This window comes from Pongo abelii, chromosome 6, assembly GCF_028885655.2.
Source record: "Pongo abelii isolate AG06213 chromosome 6, NHGRI_mPonAbe1-v2.0_pri, whole genome shotgun sequence".
Taxonomy (NCBI): Eukaryota; Metazoa; Chordata; class Mammalia; order Primates; family Hominidae; genus Pongo; species Pongo abelii.
This window is the reverse complement of record NC_071991.2, coordinates 132,289,425-132,310,301: the sequence shown is the minus strand read 5'-3', so window position 1 is coordinate 132,310,301 and position 20,877 is coordinate 132,289,425. Positions and strand designations below refer to the sequence as shown.

Genomic DNA, 20,877 nt, shown 5'->3' with positions numbered 1-20,877 from the left:
ACGGCTTAGGTTAAAAAATTTATGACTATTGGTCTAGGCTTTTGTCAGTTACAGGTAAACTTTTATTTTGAACTCAAACAAGGTTAAAGGGTCCCTCAAAACCTTGCCGTCAAAGACTCTTTCAGGGTCTTCTAGGTTCACAGGCCTGTGACTCCTCTCTCAGTCAATTTAGGGTCTTTCCTTTCAAAAATGAGTTTGCTCTCTCTTTGTGTTCATCATATTACTGTACAGGAGCTGGACCGGCAAAACATATGCCTATAGAAACATCTGTGGAATCCACTAGGTGTCACTCAGTCTTCATTTTGGACAATCAAAATGTCCATCATTAGGGACTGGCTAAATAAGTCATAATATATCCATCCAGTAGAATCTAATATCATTAATTATAGGCTTATATTTATTGACATAGAAAGCAAGCTATGATACATTCTAATGCACAGTGCAAGAATCAATGTAAAATTATAAGTATACTCACACATGTATATACTACATATAAATATACACATGTGTGTGTATCTTGAATATTATACACACAGATAAATATCTGGAAAAAGTGTTACTGGTAGTTATCTTTGGGTGGTGGGTGCTTATTTTTATTCTTCTATTTTCTGAGCATTTTTATAATGAGTACTTTTTGTTCTATAATCGGAAAAAATCTTTTAATTTCCACCTTCAGAAATAAAAAATCAAAAAACTCTTCATTTTGCACTTTCTATAAAACCCTTGGTATAATTTGCATTGCTATATCTTGCTCATTGAATTGAGATTTTTATGTCATGTTTTAGAGAAAACGCGTTACAAGAAAACGCAAATATCAAAGGGAACAGTAATTAAATCACACATAAGCAGCTATGCTCAAAACAGGAGCAAAAGTTTTGTTCACACCACCTCTGCCTATGTGCATGACCTCAGCATTAGGGTGCCACTTAATGTGGAAATCTCTTCCATAAAGTTCTTTCTCCCCCAACCCCGCCCCCGCCACCCTACCCCCGTCCTTGGCTTCCTTAGGTGTAAGTCAAGATGAGTATCAGGCTTTTGACCATTAAGAACACAGCTTGTTTTCAGTTAAGCTGGTAGATACTAAACTTATCTAAATAGAGGCTAGGCTGATACTCTCTTCCTCTCTCCTCATTTTATATGTATATGGAGCAAAACTATACTTCTCTGCTTCAATCAGCATGAACTTCTAATTGAAACTAAAACTCACATACCTTGGTGGCTAAACAAAAATAAATAATATGGTAGCAGCTTGTTCCTGTATTTTTTTTTCCTGCCCAAAATAGAAAAATTAAGGCCAGAGTCACGTGTAAGGGTTCTTAGCACTTAACTTGTCACCATCCTTTGTGACTATTCCTCTCTTCGAATTACCCAGCTTTTTGGATTTCTACACAATAGGCATGTTAATTATTAATTTGAGCTTTGAAGCTTGTTGGCAAGTTTGCTAATTGTTAAACAGACTTTTTTCTACTGACAGATTTTTTTAAACGTTATTTCCCTTAACAAAAAACTTATACCTTAAAAGAACCTTACGTTTACAAGACATCTTTTAAACTATTAATTCAAAAATAGTAATACTAGGTAATATTCATTGAACACTTTTCATGAACCTAATACTATTCTAGGGCTTTAAAACATTAAACTACAGACACTTCAGCAAGTTTTAGACTCAACTTACCAACCTGAATCAACTTGCTTTGTAGATTTTCCATGAATGTTCAATAAACTTAATTTTCACATCTATTCTCTTGGCAATCCCAAGTAATATCTATAGATTCTACCTTTCTTAAACCTTCATCATTTTATTTAGATCTTTTATGTACACCTTTTCTTCTGTGTGCTTTAGGTTCTCCTTTGGATAAATATGAGTAGGTTTCTGCTCATATTTATGTACAGAAAAATCATTTTGGGGCAACTGTATTTATCCATCTTAGCCTCCTGGATGAGACTGAAATGTCCATCCCTAGTAGCTCTGCCTGCTTTTGAATATTACAAAGGCTTTGGTGTGAGGAGCATGTCAAATTTCTCCCTCATACCTGCTTGATGACTTTCTTATTTGAAGTGTTCAGAAAAACAGGGTCTCTAGGCAAGGCTGCAGCCAAGGATCAAGCCCGGGGAAATCCACATTGCAGGGACCCAAGACTCTTCTCCGGCACATCTGGCACAGCAACCAGTGACATAACAGAGGTTGGAATTTGGCCCCAGTGGTTGGAGGGAGTGTTTTGTGGGGAAGGAGCACAGGAATCACATAGCCAGCCCAGTGTCTGCACCTCAAGTTCTTCTACAAAATTGGTAAAGAGCTCTCAGGATTCGACTGTATTTAGAAATGAGGATTTACCTGAATATACTGATCTCGTCTGTCTGATAAACAGTTGCCCAGATTTTCAATTTGATGGGGTAGGGGGTTATGTTGAGGGGAAAGCTCAAGCTATACAAGACAGTTTTTCCAAACTGTATAAAATAGAGCAGTAGGTCCATACCCTCTCACTCCCTCTTAGAGACTTCCAATGCAAATGAACATGAAGGGCTCTCAAAGTCATGTGGTAAAGAAATCTGATGAATTTAGCTTAATCCAGTGTTTCCCAAGTATTTTGCCACAAAACGACCTTAGTCTTATGCAATATTTATTTACAATCTTTAGAAAATGCATTCTTGAAAATGGTACTGAGAAAGGTCTCTTAGGAAGCTGGTCAGACCATACAGAGAATCATTGAATGATATGAATCCCCCCCCAGTCATGTTTTCTAATACACTAATCTCTCAAAAGGTCAGTGAACAAAAACATGGATGCCAAGCATGATCTGCCTTTCAAAATAATGGGAAAAGCAGACTAAGCCCTGTCTCAGCGGTGACTGCTGTTAGTGATACAAGAGCTGGACCTGCTGACTGAGTATCTCTAAGACAATGGCTAATGACCTCACAACAAAAGCATGCTGCCTGTTTAGCACGTTTCTTTCTGGAAGCACAGGATGGGAAGACTTTTTTTTTTTTTTTTGGCATGTGAACACAGTTACTATTAACTAGTTGCTACTTCTTACCTGAAAGTATTCTCAGTATGTTTAAGTTTGTGAGTCATGAATTCTCCATTCTGCGACTTAACTTCTGTAAATCCCTTCTTTCTATCCATGAAGCTTTTAACTTCTTCTTTGGGTTCTTTGTCCTTTTTAATCTTTTCATCTTTGATCTAACCAACAGTACATATCAGGAAGAAACAGAACAAGAAAAATCTTATTAGGTTTTGGTTGGTATCATTAAATAAGACCCAAAATTGTTAGGAAGGCAGAAAACTCAGAAAGAAACCACTCAGATGTGGTAGAGTTGGAATCAGGTGAAATTCTTAGAGAATAAGCTATGGTCCTTTAGCCTGTGAACAAACACGTTTACCACAATTTTAAGAAGGTAAGATCATCCCTGATCTCACTGAGGTTTTTATTTTCAAGAGCAGTGGTAGTACTATTGTATGGAAACCACTAAGTTCTGGGAACTTCATGTAAAAGTAGCTGTTTGCAGTTCCCACTGGGAAGAGCAATTATTAGGATGGCTTTGATGGAAGGATGACCACGTTGACTTAGGCAGGTTTCTTCCTGGATGGAGAGAGAATCTGTGAGAAAGACACAAATGTGAAAGAAAGAAACAAAGAAAAGGAAACCTACCAGTTTAGCTAGATCTGCCAAGCCAATTCTGGTGAAGACCAGTATTTTAATCAACTGAGTAAATCGTCCCAAGGATTGGACACCTACTAACCCTACCTTTAGTAGGAGGATCCAAAGATATGTGGGGTCTGTGAGAACATGTCTGTAGTCATCTAAACCATTAAAGTTAGAATGGAATAGGAAAAATTCCAGGGTTTACCTTGATTTCCATTGTCAATAAAAATTTAGTTCTCTGGAAGTAGTTTTGTGGTTGTGGTGGGAGACATAGGAAGATGATATATGGAGGGCAGGTGTTAGCTTTCATATTTTGTGGGTTTTGTGTTTCTTACAATAAGTGAGACAGATTATTTAAAAGTAAACTGAATTTACATAGCTTTTTGTGGGGGAGGGGGTAAAGGAATTCAAATTACTTCACTTATATCATCTCATCCATTCTTAAAAGATGAGTGTGAAAACAGGTGAGGTGCATTCACAATGGTTCTTTTCAGGACAGTTACAAAGCACGAGCATTCTAAAGAAATCCACAGAGGAAAGGTAGGCCATAAGAGCTCAGGACTTTAGGTGCTGCGGCCTAGGAGGTTCTATCCTGACCTGATCACTCACCTCTTCTCACCTATTTTTCAGATACCCTGTGAAGATTTACTCCTAAAATGCATTTTTTTTTAAATTTTTTTAGAGACAGAGTCTTGCTCTCTTGCCCAGGCTGGAGTGCAGTGATGCGATCTCAGCTCACTGCAACTTCCACCTCCCGGGTTCAAGGGTTTCTCCCACCTCAGCATCCTGAGTAGCTGGGATTACAGGCATGCAACACCAAACCCAGATAATTTTTGTATTTTTTAGTAGAGAAGGGGTTTCACCATGTTGGCCAGGCTGGTCTCAAACTCCTGACCTCAAGTGATCTGCCCGCCTCGGCCTCCCAAAGTGCTGGGATTACAGGTGTGAGCCACCACACCTGGCCTGAAGTACATGTTTTACAAAGCAGAGCACAGTTTTTTGCTCTTTATTGATAAGTTTTAAGTCATTTGATTGTCTTCTTTGGGTATTATCTGGTTAATTACTAGGGATTCACTTCTATGCTTCCCTAATTAGTTAAGACTTCAATCTTTCACCATGGGGTATATACCTAGGATGTCCCTCAGACACACTGAAAATGGGGGCTGTACTTTGCCATTCTCTGCAAGAGCTTTGTCTGTAAATCAGGAAACCTGACTTTTGGCTCCAGTGCTGATAACAAACTAGTTGTGTTACTTGGACAAATCACTTGACTGCTCTGGGATGCTGGTCCCACGTACGTGAAAAAATGTGGCTGGACCAGATGATTCCTTCCGAATTTTTCATCCTGTCATTTCCCTCTTGGGTCCTCATGGGTCATGAGAGGCTACAGAAAAAAGGAGCACGCTCATAGCCTGAATGACAGCTTCACTGTGGCTCCTTGATGGCTGTCCTTGCCCAAGAATACATCAGTATTCACTGGACAGGAAGGAGGAAACAAAATATATTCTCATTTTGGCCTACTGTTGTTAGACTTAGCCCCAGAAACCATGGACTGGAGTTTATGTTCTGGTTAGGAAGCATCTGTGGCTCCAAATGTGAGGGAAACCCATTTTAGGGATAACCATGAAATAAATTCTGAGTAGGAGCTCACAGTCTGTGGAGCACTATGCATGGAGACACTCCCTTTAACTTGTTTCTCCTATGTTGCAGTCAGAAAAATTTCCATTCTCCCCAAATGTATTATATCTGATTTACTGGTCCCCAAAGTGTTTAAAATAGATTTGTAAGACGATATATGTCTAACAGAAAAAAAAATTCCCCCTTTTATCAAGCTCTGCCTTTATTGGCAAAGGCTATAGTGGATGGCAGGCTTATATTCTTTTTGGAAAACCTTAGAAACCTTGTCGATGTAATAATGACGATTTGGGTTCAACTGAAAATTATTTTCTCTTTCTGGGAAATGAATAAAGAAAGTAATTTCATAGAGCCTTTACATTTTTTTTTTTTTAGATGTTATGGCAGATTTAACCCAAACTCATGGGATTCTGAGCCCCCTGGGAAAGGCATTAGATCTTATAGGTCAGTATGTTACCATGGAGAACATCTGTGCTGAAGGATTAATAGGTAGCCGGGTATCCTGAAAGAGTTTCTGTGCTTCATACACAGATAACATTAGCATACTCATAAGAAAGGCTCTGGTCAAATGTGATCATTTGGGTTTTGAAACTCTAGATATTTGGGATATCCAGTGGAATAACACATGGGGATGAGGTGGGGGATGGAAATTCAAATGACAGGCCCTTGTGCCACAGAGACACTCAGAAAGTCAAGCGAGCAAGGACTGAGATGTGTCTCAAGCATATTTTGCATTATTTGCTTCCGGAATAGCAACAAGAGCTGGGTGTAGCTACTGTTTCTCAGGCTGGGTTTTACGTGCTTTTGTCAGCTTCATAAGCCCCAAATCCTTTCCTCGGTTCAATTTCTATAACATGGACATCTTCTAGATTCCTCGCTACTACTGCAAGTTTGGTCCACGGACAACATGGACCTCATGGAATCAGATTCTGCATTTAACAAGACTCCTAGGTTATTTGCATGCGCACTAATGTTTGGGAAGGGTTGATCCGCATGACACGAACATCACTTTCAATACCTCAGGAGCAGCTCGGCTAGAAACTCTGTTTTCCTGTTAGAGGCTAGAAAAGAAATAAAATAGCCCCTACATGAAGAACTAAAATGAGACTTTTTATAATTGGAGAGGAGAGAAAAAAGCTAAATTAAGTTTCAATGTTGGTGATCGTCTGCAACTCACTGCCACAGTTAAACTGCAGTGGAGAAAGACAGGTTTTATTTTGTGTGTTTTTTAAGACATTGGAGTGCTTTCTGGAAATGTTTTCTTTAAGAAGGCTCACGTGATGTTTGTGTTTACTTGTGGTTGCCCTATCCTATGCTGCATAAATCCTTGAAAGGAAAGGTTTTAGTTAGTTGCTTTCTTTCTTCTTTTTTTTTTTTGAACAAAAAGGAAAAAAAATAGGAAGAGGTTGTTTAAAATGGCTGAATCATGTAAACATGATTTAAAGCTGTCTACATAAAGAAACAACACAACTAGCTGAAAAGGGGAAAACCTAGTCTTTCGACCAGCAGGTTATGTACACAGTGTTAAAAAAGGAATATAGATTGGGGTTGTTTTCTTTTTTTTTTTAAACCAGTTTGAGTAGCTTATCTGGCCTTGTGTCAAAAACAGGCCAAAAGTTTTGGAACTGGCTGGAATGTGCTGAGGGGCAACTTGGGAAAAGGGCAGGGCTCAATCATTCCTGGGAGTATCTGATTGACACAGAGGACGCTGTTGAACTGGGGCCTTATCTGAAAAGAGACAAAAGGATCACCCGAGTGGCAACTGATGGGCCCTTCTAGTTCTCAGACACTCTACATAGGTATAAAAAGCTTTGGTCATAAAAACAAATTAGTGAACTGAATGAAATTTTAAATATAGAATCCAGTGTTTTCTACAGCCTCCCTTCCCCGATGTGTTTAATTCCTGAGTCATCATTTCATGCCCACTTCTTTTTATAAAGACATTCACCAAGAAACATTACAAGAACCCATGTGGGACATATTTCTGAGTTTAGTTCTGAGGTAACTTTCATTTTTCTTTTTTTATGAATGAATTTGTAGGTATTTGGTCACCAAATGAAAAGTATTTCCCAACATGTTCAATGAATGATTTCCTTGACTGCCTCATGAGAGCTAAATTCAGTTTTCCTGTTATTAGCATTTACACTTTCTCCTTCCTTTACATGGCCTGTGCTCACATTCAATTTTCACTTCCAAACCACCCCAACTTCTGTTAGAAACAGAGGAACATACATCTTAACGGAAATGTAATATGTAACATGAACTAGGGGTTTTCATTTTTCACGTGAAATTGACAAAACATATTTAAGAAAATAACCCACCCCCTATTTAATCTGGCCATGTTTTCTAAATATGGATTTCTCTGTTTAAGATTTTGAGTTTTCTTAATAGATGCCATAGTTTTGTTAATAGATGGGTTGGAGCTTGTTGGCTACAAATCACTTCAGCAGTCTCATAGGCGAAGAACTTTGGGCCTTCCTACTTCTAATAATTCAGTTTCAACACATTCTAATAAGTATTGTGAACTTATTCGATATAGTCACAATTTTTAAGATTATTTGGGGCAAACACAGCATGAGAGTTGAAGTGCAATCGGGTGTTCTGATACGGTGTTCTGATTCCTGTCAAACCCCGTGCCATTCTATCTGTATAGCTCCTTGTTCACTTACCTACAGTCAAATACCCTGGCACCCGCTCCTGTGTGTGCCTCAGAAATGCAATGCAGAACATTTGGCCAAACTTTCCTTTTGAAAACCAAATATCATCTTCAGTTCACCAAATTTTCTATTGAGATGTGTGTGGGTGTTTTTCCTTTGAAAAGTTAAAGCATTAATTGAGGCCAGTTGGAAATATTTCATAATTGAAATGAAAGTAGAATGGCTCAAGGAAAAAAAAATTAGCATTCAGAAGAATAGAAAACAGGATAAATTGATTCCAGCAGTGTTTTTCAAGCCTTTTTGATGACGTCCCACTGAAAAAAAGACAATTTACATGACAGTGCAATACTTACTACCTACAATGCCCTCTGATGCCTTCCATCGGTTTCATTTTTTTAAAAAATGCTGATTGATACATTTAATTAATTTTGAGACACTCTAAGCTGATCTCACTATTCAATGGATTGTGAGTCATGGCTTGAAATACACTGGATATGAGGTTACAATTTTGAGATCATCAGACCTGAGATATCTTGGAACACTGACTGCTTTTTCTGTTGCTTTACAATCATTACTTCTCAATCATATTTACCTCTTCTTTTTTGAAGGTAGGCTTGTCTTCTTGGAGCTTTTCTCTTTTAGCTTGAACTTTAGCTCCCTTCTCTTCTCCCTTTTTATTTTCAAGAATGGTAAGGTCACACAAGTAAAAGAAGCCCTTTCTAGTTTACAAGAGTGACAGGGTGCTCGGATTGCCTTGCAAGTGCCGCACGGGATGGCTTCTCTTCTGCCGTCTCAGCGCTCACAGCACAGTGGTTCTAAAGAGCAAGGTGGGATATTTTCTTCCCACCCCAACATCTTCTCGTGTGCCTGCCATTGCGCTCACTGAAATCTAGCATGATGTGGCACTCCTCGTGTGTTTACAAACCTCATGTGTGGTTTGGTGCACTTTGCTCATGATCTCAATTTTAGCTGTGTTCATGAGCCTCTTGTACAGAAGCAGGAGTTAAAGACACCTTCAGTGCAATGCAGGCTTAGTGACAGAGAATTTGCTCTGGAAAGGTGAATGTGAAAGCATCTCTTTTTTTGATTTTTTAGGAGTGGTGGTGGTGGTGTGGTGGTGATTAGGTACAGTGCTTTTAATGCAGTCTTGCAGACAGAAAAAAAATCTTTCTCAAAGCTTACAAACATTTCCCCCCCTACTATTTCCACCCTTCCTCAGGCCACGTGAATTTGTGTCACCCAGATAATAAAGAAGCAGCATGTATGCTCTTAATTACCAGTCAGTTATAAATCAATACTACCCTAAATTAATAGTTTTCTGCAAGTCTACATTAAGCTGAGGTCTACATGTTGGCAAATCAGGGTTTTGACTTTTTTTTAAGGAAAGTTTCCAACCAGTTCCTTTCCCCTCTTTATTACCAGTTAATTTCCAGGGGTTTGTTTTTGCCTTCTTTTCTTTCTTTCTTTTTTTTTTTTTTTTTTTGTTGTTGTTGTTTTTGTTGTTGAGATGGAGTCTCTCCCTGTTGCCCAGTGGGGTGCAGTGGCACAATCTCAGCTCATTGCAACCTCTACCTCCCAGGTTCAAGTGATTCTCCTGCCTCAGCCTCCTGAGTAGCTGGGATTACAGGCATGTGCCGCCACACCCAGCTAATTTTGTATTTTTAGTAGAGATGGGGTTTCACCATGTTGGCCAGGATGGTCTCGATCTCCTGACCTTGTGATCCACCCACCTCGGCCTCCCAAAGTGCTGTACCCAGGCTGTTTTTGCCTTCTTAAGATGAAATGTCTGACCATTATTCTTCATGTCTATTTCCCACCCCAGCTTTTATCATTTTTTTAATTCAACGTCAAACCCATGAGTGAGGTAAGGAGTTATGGGCCTCTTGCCTCATGCAGACCTACGGATAGAGGAAAGATAATTAGAAGACTGAGTTTAGACACAAGCGCAGAATCAGAAGCCAACACACCACCACCAAAGATTTATCATCTTTGGATTAATTCTTTTTTTGGGTATTCATAACAATCAAGCACAGAGCAATTAATTTCTCTCTGTCTTCTGGACAGCCAAATTTACTGGCTGTCCCAGTAAATTTGGTTGATTGAATATTCAGCCATCAATCAATTGCTGCATGCTTGTGTATCGCTATGGCCTGAAAAAATGAACAGCTTGCCAAATGATCAAGCATGTGAGCTATATGCATGTGGCCTCAGTCCCAAATCAGATGTGCATTACATTTTTCACAAGTCACAGGCATCACACATTTGGTGCAAAATGTTTACTGTACCTGTTTCTTTAGGACAGCTGTCTGAAGTTTATCTTCTTGTGCTTTCTTTTCATTTACCCATTTCCCTTCTATTTTCTGTTCTACCTTTTCCCCTTTTATCTTTGTCTCTTGCATGGCACGTTTTTTCTCTTCTAGCTGCTTGTTACGTTTCTGCTCTTCTACCTTAGCCTTCTCTTCCTCCTCTGCCCTGGCCCTTTGCCTCTCCTCTGCTGCCCTTTTCTCTTCCTCCTTTATCCTCTGCCTCTCCTCTGCTGCCCTTTTCTCTTCCTCCTTTATCCTCTGCCTCTCCTCTGCTGCCCTTTTCTCTTCCTCCTTTATCCTCTGCTTCTCCTCTGCTGCCCTTTTCTCTTCCTCCCTCATCCTTTCCCTCTCCTCTGCCTCTCTCCTTTCTCTTTCTTGGGCAGCTGCTTTTTCTTCTGCTTCAATTCTTGCTCGTTCATCTGCTATCTTTTTGTCTTGCTCAGCTTTAATTCTTTCCCTTTCTTCTGCTTCCAACCTTACCCTCTCTGCCTCAGCTCTTTCCTTATCTTCCTCTTCCATCTTTTCATGATGGGGAATCTCATCTGAACCTTGTTCCCTCTCCTCCTCTTGTTTAGGCTCTTCTGAACTGATCTGCCCATTTTTTAATGACATTACCACTGTTTCCTCCTGGCTTTCAGTTGTTTTCTCTTCCACCATCACCTCTACCTGATTTTCTCCAATGCTCCCTCGCTTTGGCTTCTCCTCTTCCTCCTCCTCCTTTTCCTTGTCTTCTTTCTTGTTTTCTTCAGCATCCCTCCAGTCATTCTTCTGGTAGGACTTGGTGACTGTTTCTGTTTCCTCTATCTCGTATCTTTCTTGGCAACTTTCACTTTTTTCTTCCTTCTCGGCAGTTTCGTTTTCTGCTGTGTCATTTTGCATTCTTCTGTTTGGGAGCGACAGACTTGAATCTGTTATTGTTGGATCGAACTCCTTCTGCCGCTCCAGAGCCTCCTGAAGGCGTTTTTGGCGTCTTTCCTCTCGCCGAGCCAGGCGCTCCAGGAATGCGGCCTCATCATCCCCTTCCACTTGAGTGTTTGTGGTGGTTGTCTTGGCCTCCTCGTCAGGCACACTGTACAACAGAAAGAACAACACCAAAGACAGCTTGCTCATTCATCAGTCAGCAGCATTCATACAGCCTGTGCTACCCAGGACTACAGCAGATGCCAGTAGTGCCAAGCTTGCCCATATCCCCAGTACGTTACCATTTTAGTACGAGCCTGCCTGGCTTTCAGCTGACAGCATGTGCAAGCCCTTCTCTGACCACTGGAGTCTACTCAACATGCCAGAAGTGCTTTGGGTATTAATGTCCGCTGGGAGCAGTTTTCAAACAAAAATTGATGAGCCTTAGTGTTTAGATACCTCAGCACCCCTCACTTTTTGAGTGGGATAACTCTGAGGTGTGTGTTCCACACTGGACCTCGGAGTTTCCCGGTGGAGTGAAGCTCCAGATACCCACAGTAGTGATGTGCTTGGTCATGCAACCTTTATTTGGGTGGCCTTCCCTTTTCTGTCTTACCTTCCCACACCCCCACCAGTGTTTCCTAGCATCACCTTACAAATAAACGACTTCCAGTCAAATCTTTGTTTCTGGACTTGCTTCTTGGGGAATTCAAACTTAAGGATCAAACTGAAATAATAAGTGAATTCCTTCGGCATCATGTAGTATTCTCCCATGTCACCAAGTCATCTAGAATTCCTGATCTGGATTGGAGGCTCCCAAGGTACTTTGAGAGGAAGAAAATGTACATTACAGTGTTGAGATTCCACACTCACGCCAATGACCCCAGTGGAAGAGACATCTAAGTGTCCCCTACAATTCCTGCTCCTCCTTCCATAGTTGGGGGGAGTGATCACCACTCAAGGATTAAATTTGCACCCTCTCCCTTCTTTGCACCTAGGCAGGGCCATGTGATCAATAACTGCCAATGAAATGTAAACAAAAGTGTCCAACCAAGGCAATGAACAGAGGTGCACTCCCTGTCTTCTCTATCTCTGTCTGTTGGTAGATCAGTGAGCGCCAAGCCCTAGGGATTGAGAGCCACAAGACAAAAGAAGATGTGTGGCTGGTTCCACCAACTAGACAGAAATATGCATAATGGTAAGTGTCACTGCATTAAACTTAAAATTTGGGGGCACTAATCGTTATAGCAGCCAGCATTACCCTAACTAATGTATACACAATCTACCTTCTTTGTCAAGATTTCCATGAATAAAGGGTTTCTTGTCTATCTTTTCTACAGTGGAAAAAGGGCAGTTAAATTTGACATTTATTTTAAAAAGGAAAGAAAATCTCCAAAAGTTAAACTGTTGTCCATCACCTCCCTCACTACTGCAGGATGCTGGACACTGTCCAAGCCAGGGTGTTGGTTTCTACTTGCAGGAAACAACCAGTCATGTGATACCAGAACTGTGACCAGAGTTGGAAGAATTTGTCTTGCAATGTTTAGAAACTCCATCAAATTTCATATTTCAGACCAAACTTGGCCCTTTCGACGTTCAAATTCACTTAATTTTGGAAAAACACATTTCATATTTAACAATGAAAAATGGCAGAGTAAAAACTAGCTTTAAAACTTTCTTGGCCTTTACTTTTGCTTCAGGATATTGCCTCCATGAAATTAGACCTATAAGGATTAAATGTCCCTACAAATGCAAAAACTTTATAATTTAAGGGGAAGTCTATAGAAAGGGCACTTGGATCAATTGAATTCTGATAATTTTTAAAAGGCCCCAAAATTCCAAAGTGCTAGACAGATTAAAGTACTCTTATGCTAAGAAACCAACAAACTGTATTGAACATTTCTTTGCCTATTTATAAATCATGACCACAGTCATCAGTAGATATCAAATGCCAGTTAGAGTTGTTTAGCCCCAAGAAGACTTATTCTTCCTGTGGCTAACTAATATGTCAGAGATAAATCACACATTCTCAGACCTCAATACGATTTTCTAAAAAAAAAAGAATTTGAATTCAATTAATAGCATGAAATAATGAATAACAGCCAAATATGAGAAGAGAAGCACAAGGAAAAGCAAGATTTTAAAAGCAAGAAAACTACAGACCACCAGTAACTTTTAAAGCTCCTGTTGACCACTCATTAATAACAAGATTCAGGAAAGGCATCAAAATGCCATTTTTAAAACTCTTTCTATTATTTCTCTCTCAGCTTGAAAATGGAAAAGGCAGTGAATGATTATGTTGCCCTCCCGTGTTAAGAATCTGGTAACAGTGAAAATTTATTGAGTGCTTACTATGTGTAAGACACTCTGCATTTTACATGCATTTTTCCATAGTTTAAGTTTAGCAGCATTTTTAGGAGAAAGGTATAATTTTTATTTCCATTTAACTGAAGAAATACAGTTAGTGAAAGGTCAAATTGGGAGTCAAAGTCAATTAGCAAACCCTAGAAATTATACCTATTTCCCCTTTGCTATACCTACTCCCCAATTAGAAGCTACTTACTGAGGGAAAGGGTAAACAATATTGTGCTACCGGCCAACATTTTCAAGACTGCTTTCTGAAACCTTCTAATACAGCCTCTCAAACTTGGGTTAAGGAGGCCAGGACCCATTCCCTTTAGAATTTTCTAAATAGACTGAATTAAACAAAACAAACTAAAACCAAAACCACATATGAGATCTTATATAGTGTAACCATTATAATTAGTCCATGGTTTTAAATTAAAATTATTTTCTCCATTTTCCTCCTCAAATATCCTCAACTTTTTTAGACCTTGGGGCACATAAATGACAATATAAATGACATATACTAACCATTAGCATAATGAACCATGTGACCTTATTTCTGCTGCAAAAGCCCTCTTTGAAGAAGTTGAACCTATTAGGCATTCTCAACTTCCCTGATTTCTACCAGGGCCTGAGTGAGAAAATACGTAATAGCAAACTCACTAAGTGTGTTTGAATAATCACATTAAATTAAGCAGAATTCTGCATCTTGTTGAATATTATAATGATCAGAGACTATTGATTCAGGCTGTATGTTAGAAAAAAGAAGACATCCGCAATTCATGCCCACTTTAAAAATTCATGTGTTACCTATTAATGGTAGCCACGGAGGACTCTGCTAAACATATCTTCAGTTCAAGACAGATAGCAATACCCTACAGAATAAATGTAAATACTTTTCCTTATTTAAAGATATAACCCACCAGAAAACAGTATAGATTCCTTAAAGAACTGAAAGTAGAACTAACATTTGATCCAGCAATCCCACTACTGGGTATCAACCCAGGGGAAAAGAAGTCATTATATGCAAAATATACTTGCACACGCATGTTTATAGAAGCACAATTTGCAATTGCAAAAATATGGAAGCAGCTTAAATGCCCATCAACCAATCAGTGGGTAAAGGAAATGTGGTGTATATATATACATACATATATATGTATATATATGTATGTATATATATATACATACATATATATATGTATATATATACACACCATGGAATACTATTCAGCCATAAAAAGGAACACAATAATGGAATTCACCGCAACCTGGATGGAGTTGGAGACCATTATTTTAAGTGAAGTAACTCAGGAATGGAAACCCAAATATCATATGTTCTCACTTACAAGTGGGAGCTGAGATATGAGGATGCAAAGGTAGAAAAGTGATGTAATGGACACTGGGGACTCAGGGAGAAAGGCAGGAGGGGTGTGAGGGATGAAATACTACACATTGGGTATGGTGTACACTGCTCGGGTGATGAGTGCACTAAAATATCAGAAATCACCGTTAAAGAACTTATCCGTGTAACCAAAACCCCACCTGTTCCCCAAAAACTATTGAAATTTTAAAAAAGAATTAAACAGAAAAAATATACATATATATATGTAAGATATAGCACACACATATAAATAAACAAATGCTAGATTGTAAAATGAAATAAAAGCCTTCAACTGGGGTATTTTTATGAGATGGGAATGGGGTGGAGAGAAATAGAATAGTGTGTCCTAGTGTCTAAATCAGATTGCCTACCTAATCAGATTGGTTGCCTAAAATGACTGCAAAATAATTAAACAAGTTAAATTGAAAAAGGTTGAGTTGGGCTGAGAAAGGAATGCTTTGCTCAACAAATTCCATTCAACAGACAGGCTAAGATGCAAGTTAGAAATTCCCTGTCCCAAAGAGGACAGTACCTGTTCTGGGCATTCACCTCCACCTGGTCGGTCACCTGTCCCAAGGATTCTTCCTCCTGCTTCTGCCGCAGCCGTTCCTGTCGGGCTCGGCGGCGCCGTTCCCGGGCTGCCTCTTCTTCATCATCATCATTCCTCTGGTAGGCGATTCTGCAACATTACAAAGACAACCTCTTGAGCATGCCACTTGCCAAATGTCTTCACCAACTTCTTGGCAGGAACAGCCCTGAGCCCTTTTCTGAACTTAACTGCTTAATGAACCACATACGTCTAAAAGGTTGGTTTAGTTCCTTAAGTTTAGAGACCTAGTCAACTAGCTTTCAAACTTTTAACTATTTGAAAAGCATGAATCCAATAGCTACAGAAGATAATTTACAATAACCAAATAACAACTTAAACTAAAACATTCTGCACAAAGGCAAGTTGCCTTTGGAAACTGTGGGTTAGCATTTTTTTTTTTTTTTTTTGAGACACAGTCTTGCACTGTCACCCGGGCTGGAGTGCAGCAGCACGATCTCGGCTCACTGCCACCTCCACCTCCTGGGATCAAGTGATTCTCCTACCTCAGCCTCCCAAGTAGCTGGGATTACAGGCGCATGCCACCATGCCCAGCTAATTTTTGTATTTTAGTAGAGGCGGGGTTTTGCCAAGCTGGCCAGGCTGGTCTCGAACGCCTGACCTCATGATCCGCCCACCTCGGCCTCCCAAAGTGCTGGGATTACAGGTGTGAGCCACTGGGCCTGGCCTTGTAAGATTTAGAAGAAGGGACCCAAAGTATTGAATCAAAAATAAACAAAATGCTTACTTCAAAAGATACAGCATGTTGCGTGAGTTATTTGTGTAGACACTGTCACGAAGATCAGAAAAGAATCAAGTTACACTACCAAACCGGGACTTTGGTGCTAATAAGCCAAAATTATTAAATTTATTTAATAATTATAATAAATATTATATTATAATAAATATTATTAAATCATAAGTATTATTAAAATTAAATACTATATTAAATAATAAATATTATTGAAATTGGGAGTAGGATATCGTCTTTGCTTGGATTTTGTTTTTCCCTCCGGTTCCTTTTCACTGGTGAGAAAAGGTGTTACTGACAATTGGCAGGATGCTTCAGAGTCAGTGCATTTTGAAGGGGTGGCAGCTCCCTTTAAGAGGAAGCCCCCTCTTTTGCTCTAAAACGTGCCTTAGTATCATACCACCTACACGCTGGGCACATCACAATGGCCCACAGGTGTGTATTTAGATAGACGTCTATGAGCTGAAGAAGGCAGAAGAGACACAGAGGACATCACATGTGTATATATTATTTAGCTTTTTTTTTTTTTTTTTTTTTTTTTGAGACAGAGTCTAACTCTGTCACCCAGGCCAGAATGCAGTGGTGTGGTCACAGCTCACTGCAGCCTTGACCTCCCAGGCTCAAGCAGTTCTCCTACCTCAGCCTCCTGAGTAGCTAGGACTACAGGTGCACACAACCACATCCAGCTAACTTTCGTATTTTTTTTTTTAAGAGATGGGGTTTCACTATGTTGCCCAGGCTGGTCTCGAGCTCCTGAGCTCGATTTAGCTTTCGTAGTCATCTAAAGTGAATGTCTATTTGAGGAAATTACAAATCAATATCACTATGCTAGATATGTTTCTCCTAATACTTATTTCCAAATAAAGAATTGGGGCTGGGGAACTGCAGATGCTCAAACTCAAGAGGAAATAGTTATTTTGACACATGTTTGACTTAGCTATTTTTGAAGGTAGAATGTGTACTGAGATACAGAGTGCCAAGAAAGGATGGGTGCTGGCTTGACGGGTCAATGGGTTGGGTATGGATATGGGGCTGCATTGTGTAGCAAGCTGCTTTTTGTATTGGAGAGTCACAGTGTTTTTATTACAATGTTACTTACATATCTACAAAATAGAAACCCAGATATGTAAACATTTCATGCTAATAATTCTTTTTAAAATTGTGGTAAGAACACTTAACATGAAATCCACCCTGTTGACATATTTTAAAGTGTACAATACACTTTAAAATTGTTAACCATAGGTACAATGTTGCATGGCACTTCTCTAGAACAGGCTTATAATTCTTATATCATTGCAAAGCCAAAACAATTTGCAAATTAAAACAAAACAGTAGAACCATACCACTTATACCATATATTAACCTAATATAACTGATGATGGTTTGCTCATGTTAGAGTTATAAGTTAGGCATTTTTAGGCTTAGAGTCGGTACTTTATTTCATCTGTGTCATCTTTTGACTTCAATAATAAGAATGCTATGAATGTTTTTTCACTGAGATATCTCATAAAAAACAGGATTAATGATTCCGAAGGTTGGTTGGTTTCTTCTTTGCTACTTGAGAAAATCTGACTTCATATTTACTAAAATCTGCTCATGTGCAATCCTCAAAAGCCAATACAAATAAAGTGTCACTTAGTAATTCTATAAAATGGGCTGGTTTATTTCACAAATATGGGGGGGGGCAGTGTGATATAGTCGATAATGGATGACTAGATTAGGATTCAGAAAACTTGGGTTTTAGAATTGGTCTTTTACTAATTTGCAGCCCTTTGATTAACCTTTTAAAGTTAAATTTAAAGTTAAATTTTAGAGTTAAATTTTCTTGTGTGTGACAATCAAATGAAATAATAGATAGATATGTCGTGGCAAAGCATTCTACACTACAGTGTCTTCCTGTTATTAGGAAAGTTCAGTTAAGGAGCCGCTTTGTGAGGAAAGATGAGTTCAATTTTAGACTTGTTGAATTTGAGGTGACAACATGACATGATTCAAATGTTCCTTTCTAATTCAATCACATTGTAGTTGCAGTAGAAAGCCCTTCCCAGTGGTTTGGCTTCACCCTTCAGATTCTTGGCCTAATGTTCCTTTGGCTTATTTCTTGGTAGACAGCTTTAACCACAACAGGGAGAATCAATCCTTAATAACTGCTTCCCAAACTAATCAAACAGGAAATCTCAATTTGCTTTTCCACATCTCTGGATCAGCCATGAGGTCATGACTGTTACTTGGGGCGTTCTTCTTCCAAGACAAGCAAGAGGCATAAAACTCCATATGGGACATCCCTAATGATAGGGTTAGGCTTTGTGTCCCCACCCAAATCTCATCTTGCATTGTAATACCCAGGTGTCAGGTGTTGAGGAAGGAATGTGGTGGGAGCTGACTGGATCATGGGGGTGGTTCCCTCATGCTGTGCTCGTGATAGTGAGTGAATTCTCACAAGGTTTTTATAAGTGTTTGGCAAGTTCCTCCTTTGCTCACTCTTCTCTCTTCTGCCACTTTGTAAAGAAGGTGCCTGCTTTCCCTTCCTCCATGATTGTAAGTTTCCTGAGGCCCCCCCCAGCAATGAGTGAGTCAATTAAACCTCTTTTCTTTATAAATTACCCATCTTGGGCAGTTCTTTATAGCAGTGCGAGAATGAACTTATACACCTATCCTAAAAGCAAAACTCCTCTGTCCCCTTAATGGAATATAACCTTAAGTCCTTAATTTCCCGCTATTTTGAGAACTTACCATCTTTCTCCTTTCACCTACCCACTGGGCTTCACGGCTGGATATTGCTGGCTATTAGCTCTGACATGAACTAGATTTGCCACGTAGGCCACATCACATTGTAACCTCTCTTCATCTTTGATTTCTCAGTGGAGCGACCTGAACAACCGATCATCTCCACTGTCCCTTCTAACTCTTCTTGCTCGGTACAGCTTAAAGTTTATAGGCAATCATTCTCCACTGGGAGCCCATTTTCTAGGATACACAGCTACTAGAGTGTATTAGTCCATTTCACACTGCTATAAAGAACTGCCCGAGACTGGGTAACTTATAAAGCAAAGAGGTTTAATTGATTCACAGTTCAGCATGGCTGGGAAGGCCTCAGGAAACTTACGATTATGGCAGAAGGTGAAGGGGAAGCAAGGCACCTTCTCCACTAGGTGGCAGGAAGAAGTGCCAAGTGAAGGAGGAAGAGCCCCCCTTATAAAACCATCAGATCTCGTGAGAACTCACTGTCATGAGAACAGCATGGGGGAAACTGCACCCATGATTCAGTTACCTCTACCTGGTCTCTCCCTTGACATGTGGAGATTATGGGGAGTACAATTCAAGATGAGATTTGAGTAGGGACACAAAGCCTAACCATATCATGGGGCAAAATTTCTAAGGATCTTTTTATGACTACTAATAAAGAAATATATTAAAATTATTTACAAAGTTAAGAACAAAAAAAGAGCTAAAATGGTTTCATGGCATTTTCAATCATAACATGTCCAGTTCCTGGTTCAAGAACATATCAGTTGACTTTATAGGTAAAATTGTGTCCATGCCAAATGACTTGATGGGGTGAAAATTCTTCAACTCTGAGGCTCCCTACATTAGCCTTAGGCAAGCAAAGCAAACAGTCAGTTCTTAGCTCTTAGGCCTCTCCCTCATGGTGACTTTCCCATCCTACTAACACCACAGGTTTATTATTTTTTCTTCCGAAATTGAAAAAAAAGTACCTTCAATTGTTCATTCTTTTGGATTTTAAAAGCAACACACACATAATTTTTTTTTAAAAGCAAACAATTCAAAATGTATAAAGGAGAAAGTAAATGCCATTCCCGAGAATCATACCACCCAGATTTGAACATGATGAGTATGTGATATATTCCACCATTTTCCCGTGCATGCACAGACCTTTTCGTTTTTGATAAAATAGGGTTATGTCATACATATCACTTCACAAACCATTTCTTTAGTTTACCTTGTTTATGACTATTTTTAACATGTTAGCAATATATAATTTCAATAGCAACACAGTATTCCACTTAGGTATACACCTACATAATGATTACATGGATCTACTGTGACTAACCAATTTTCTACTGAGGCACATTTAAGATTGTTTTCAACTTTATATCTTCTTATAAACAATGCTGCTAAGGACATTATTACAGACTCACTTTAATCACTTGTTCAATTATTTACTTAGGAAAACTTCTCAGAAGTTAGAATTTCTGAGTTTAATTTCTGAGTTTAAGAGCATGCTCATTTTAAAGGCTTTTGATGATCATCGACAAATTGTCAATTTAACACCAGTAATGCATGAAAGCTAATTTTACCACAAAGCAGAATTTGTCCAAAAAGACAAGTACACAGAATCCTTATTATATTGAATGATAGCACAGTGTCTGCTTCATGCTTCAGTGAAAGACAAAATGTTGACATTTCTGATTTTCCACATGCCAGATTTAAATGTATTTGAAATGCTGCTGACTAGTAAAAATCATACCTAACCAACCACTGGATTGTAATAAAAGCATAATAATCCATTTGTTCCTTCTGTGAAAATTCAGCAGATGCCAGTATTAACCTGTCTGCCATATGCTACAGAACAAAGCCAAGTGATGTTCCCAGATGATTCAGAAGGAGTGTGGGATCCTGAAGTTTATCTGAATCATCTGAGAATGA

General features: G+C 39.1%; 1 protein-coding gene across 31 annotated transcripts in view; it reads right to left on the bottom strand.

The window, feature by feature from the left end:
- Positions 1 to 20,877, bottom strand: part of CALD1 (caldesmon 1) — a 231,845-nt gene that overhangs the window by 26,427 nt on the left and 184,541 nt on the right. For 12 of the 31 annotated variants that reach the window (XM_063725561.1, XM_063725566.1, XM_024249338.3 and 9 more), the window contains 3 exon segments: positions 15,405 to 15,551; positions 10,909 to 11,311; positions 3,036 to 3,181 (listed from right to left, as the gene is read on the bottom strand). In XM_063725561.1, the coding sequence (XP_063581631.1) occupies positions 3,036 to 3,181; positions 10,909 to 11,311; positions 15,405 to 15,551 (696 nt within the window). 31 annotated transcript variants of the gene reach the window in all.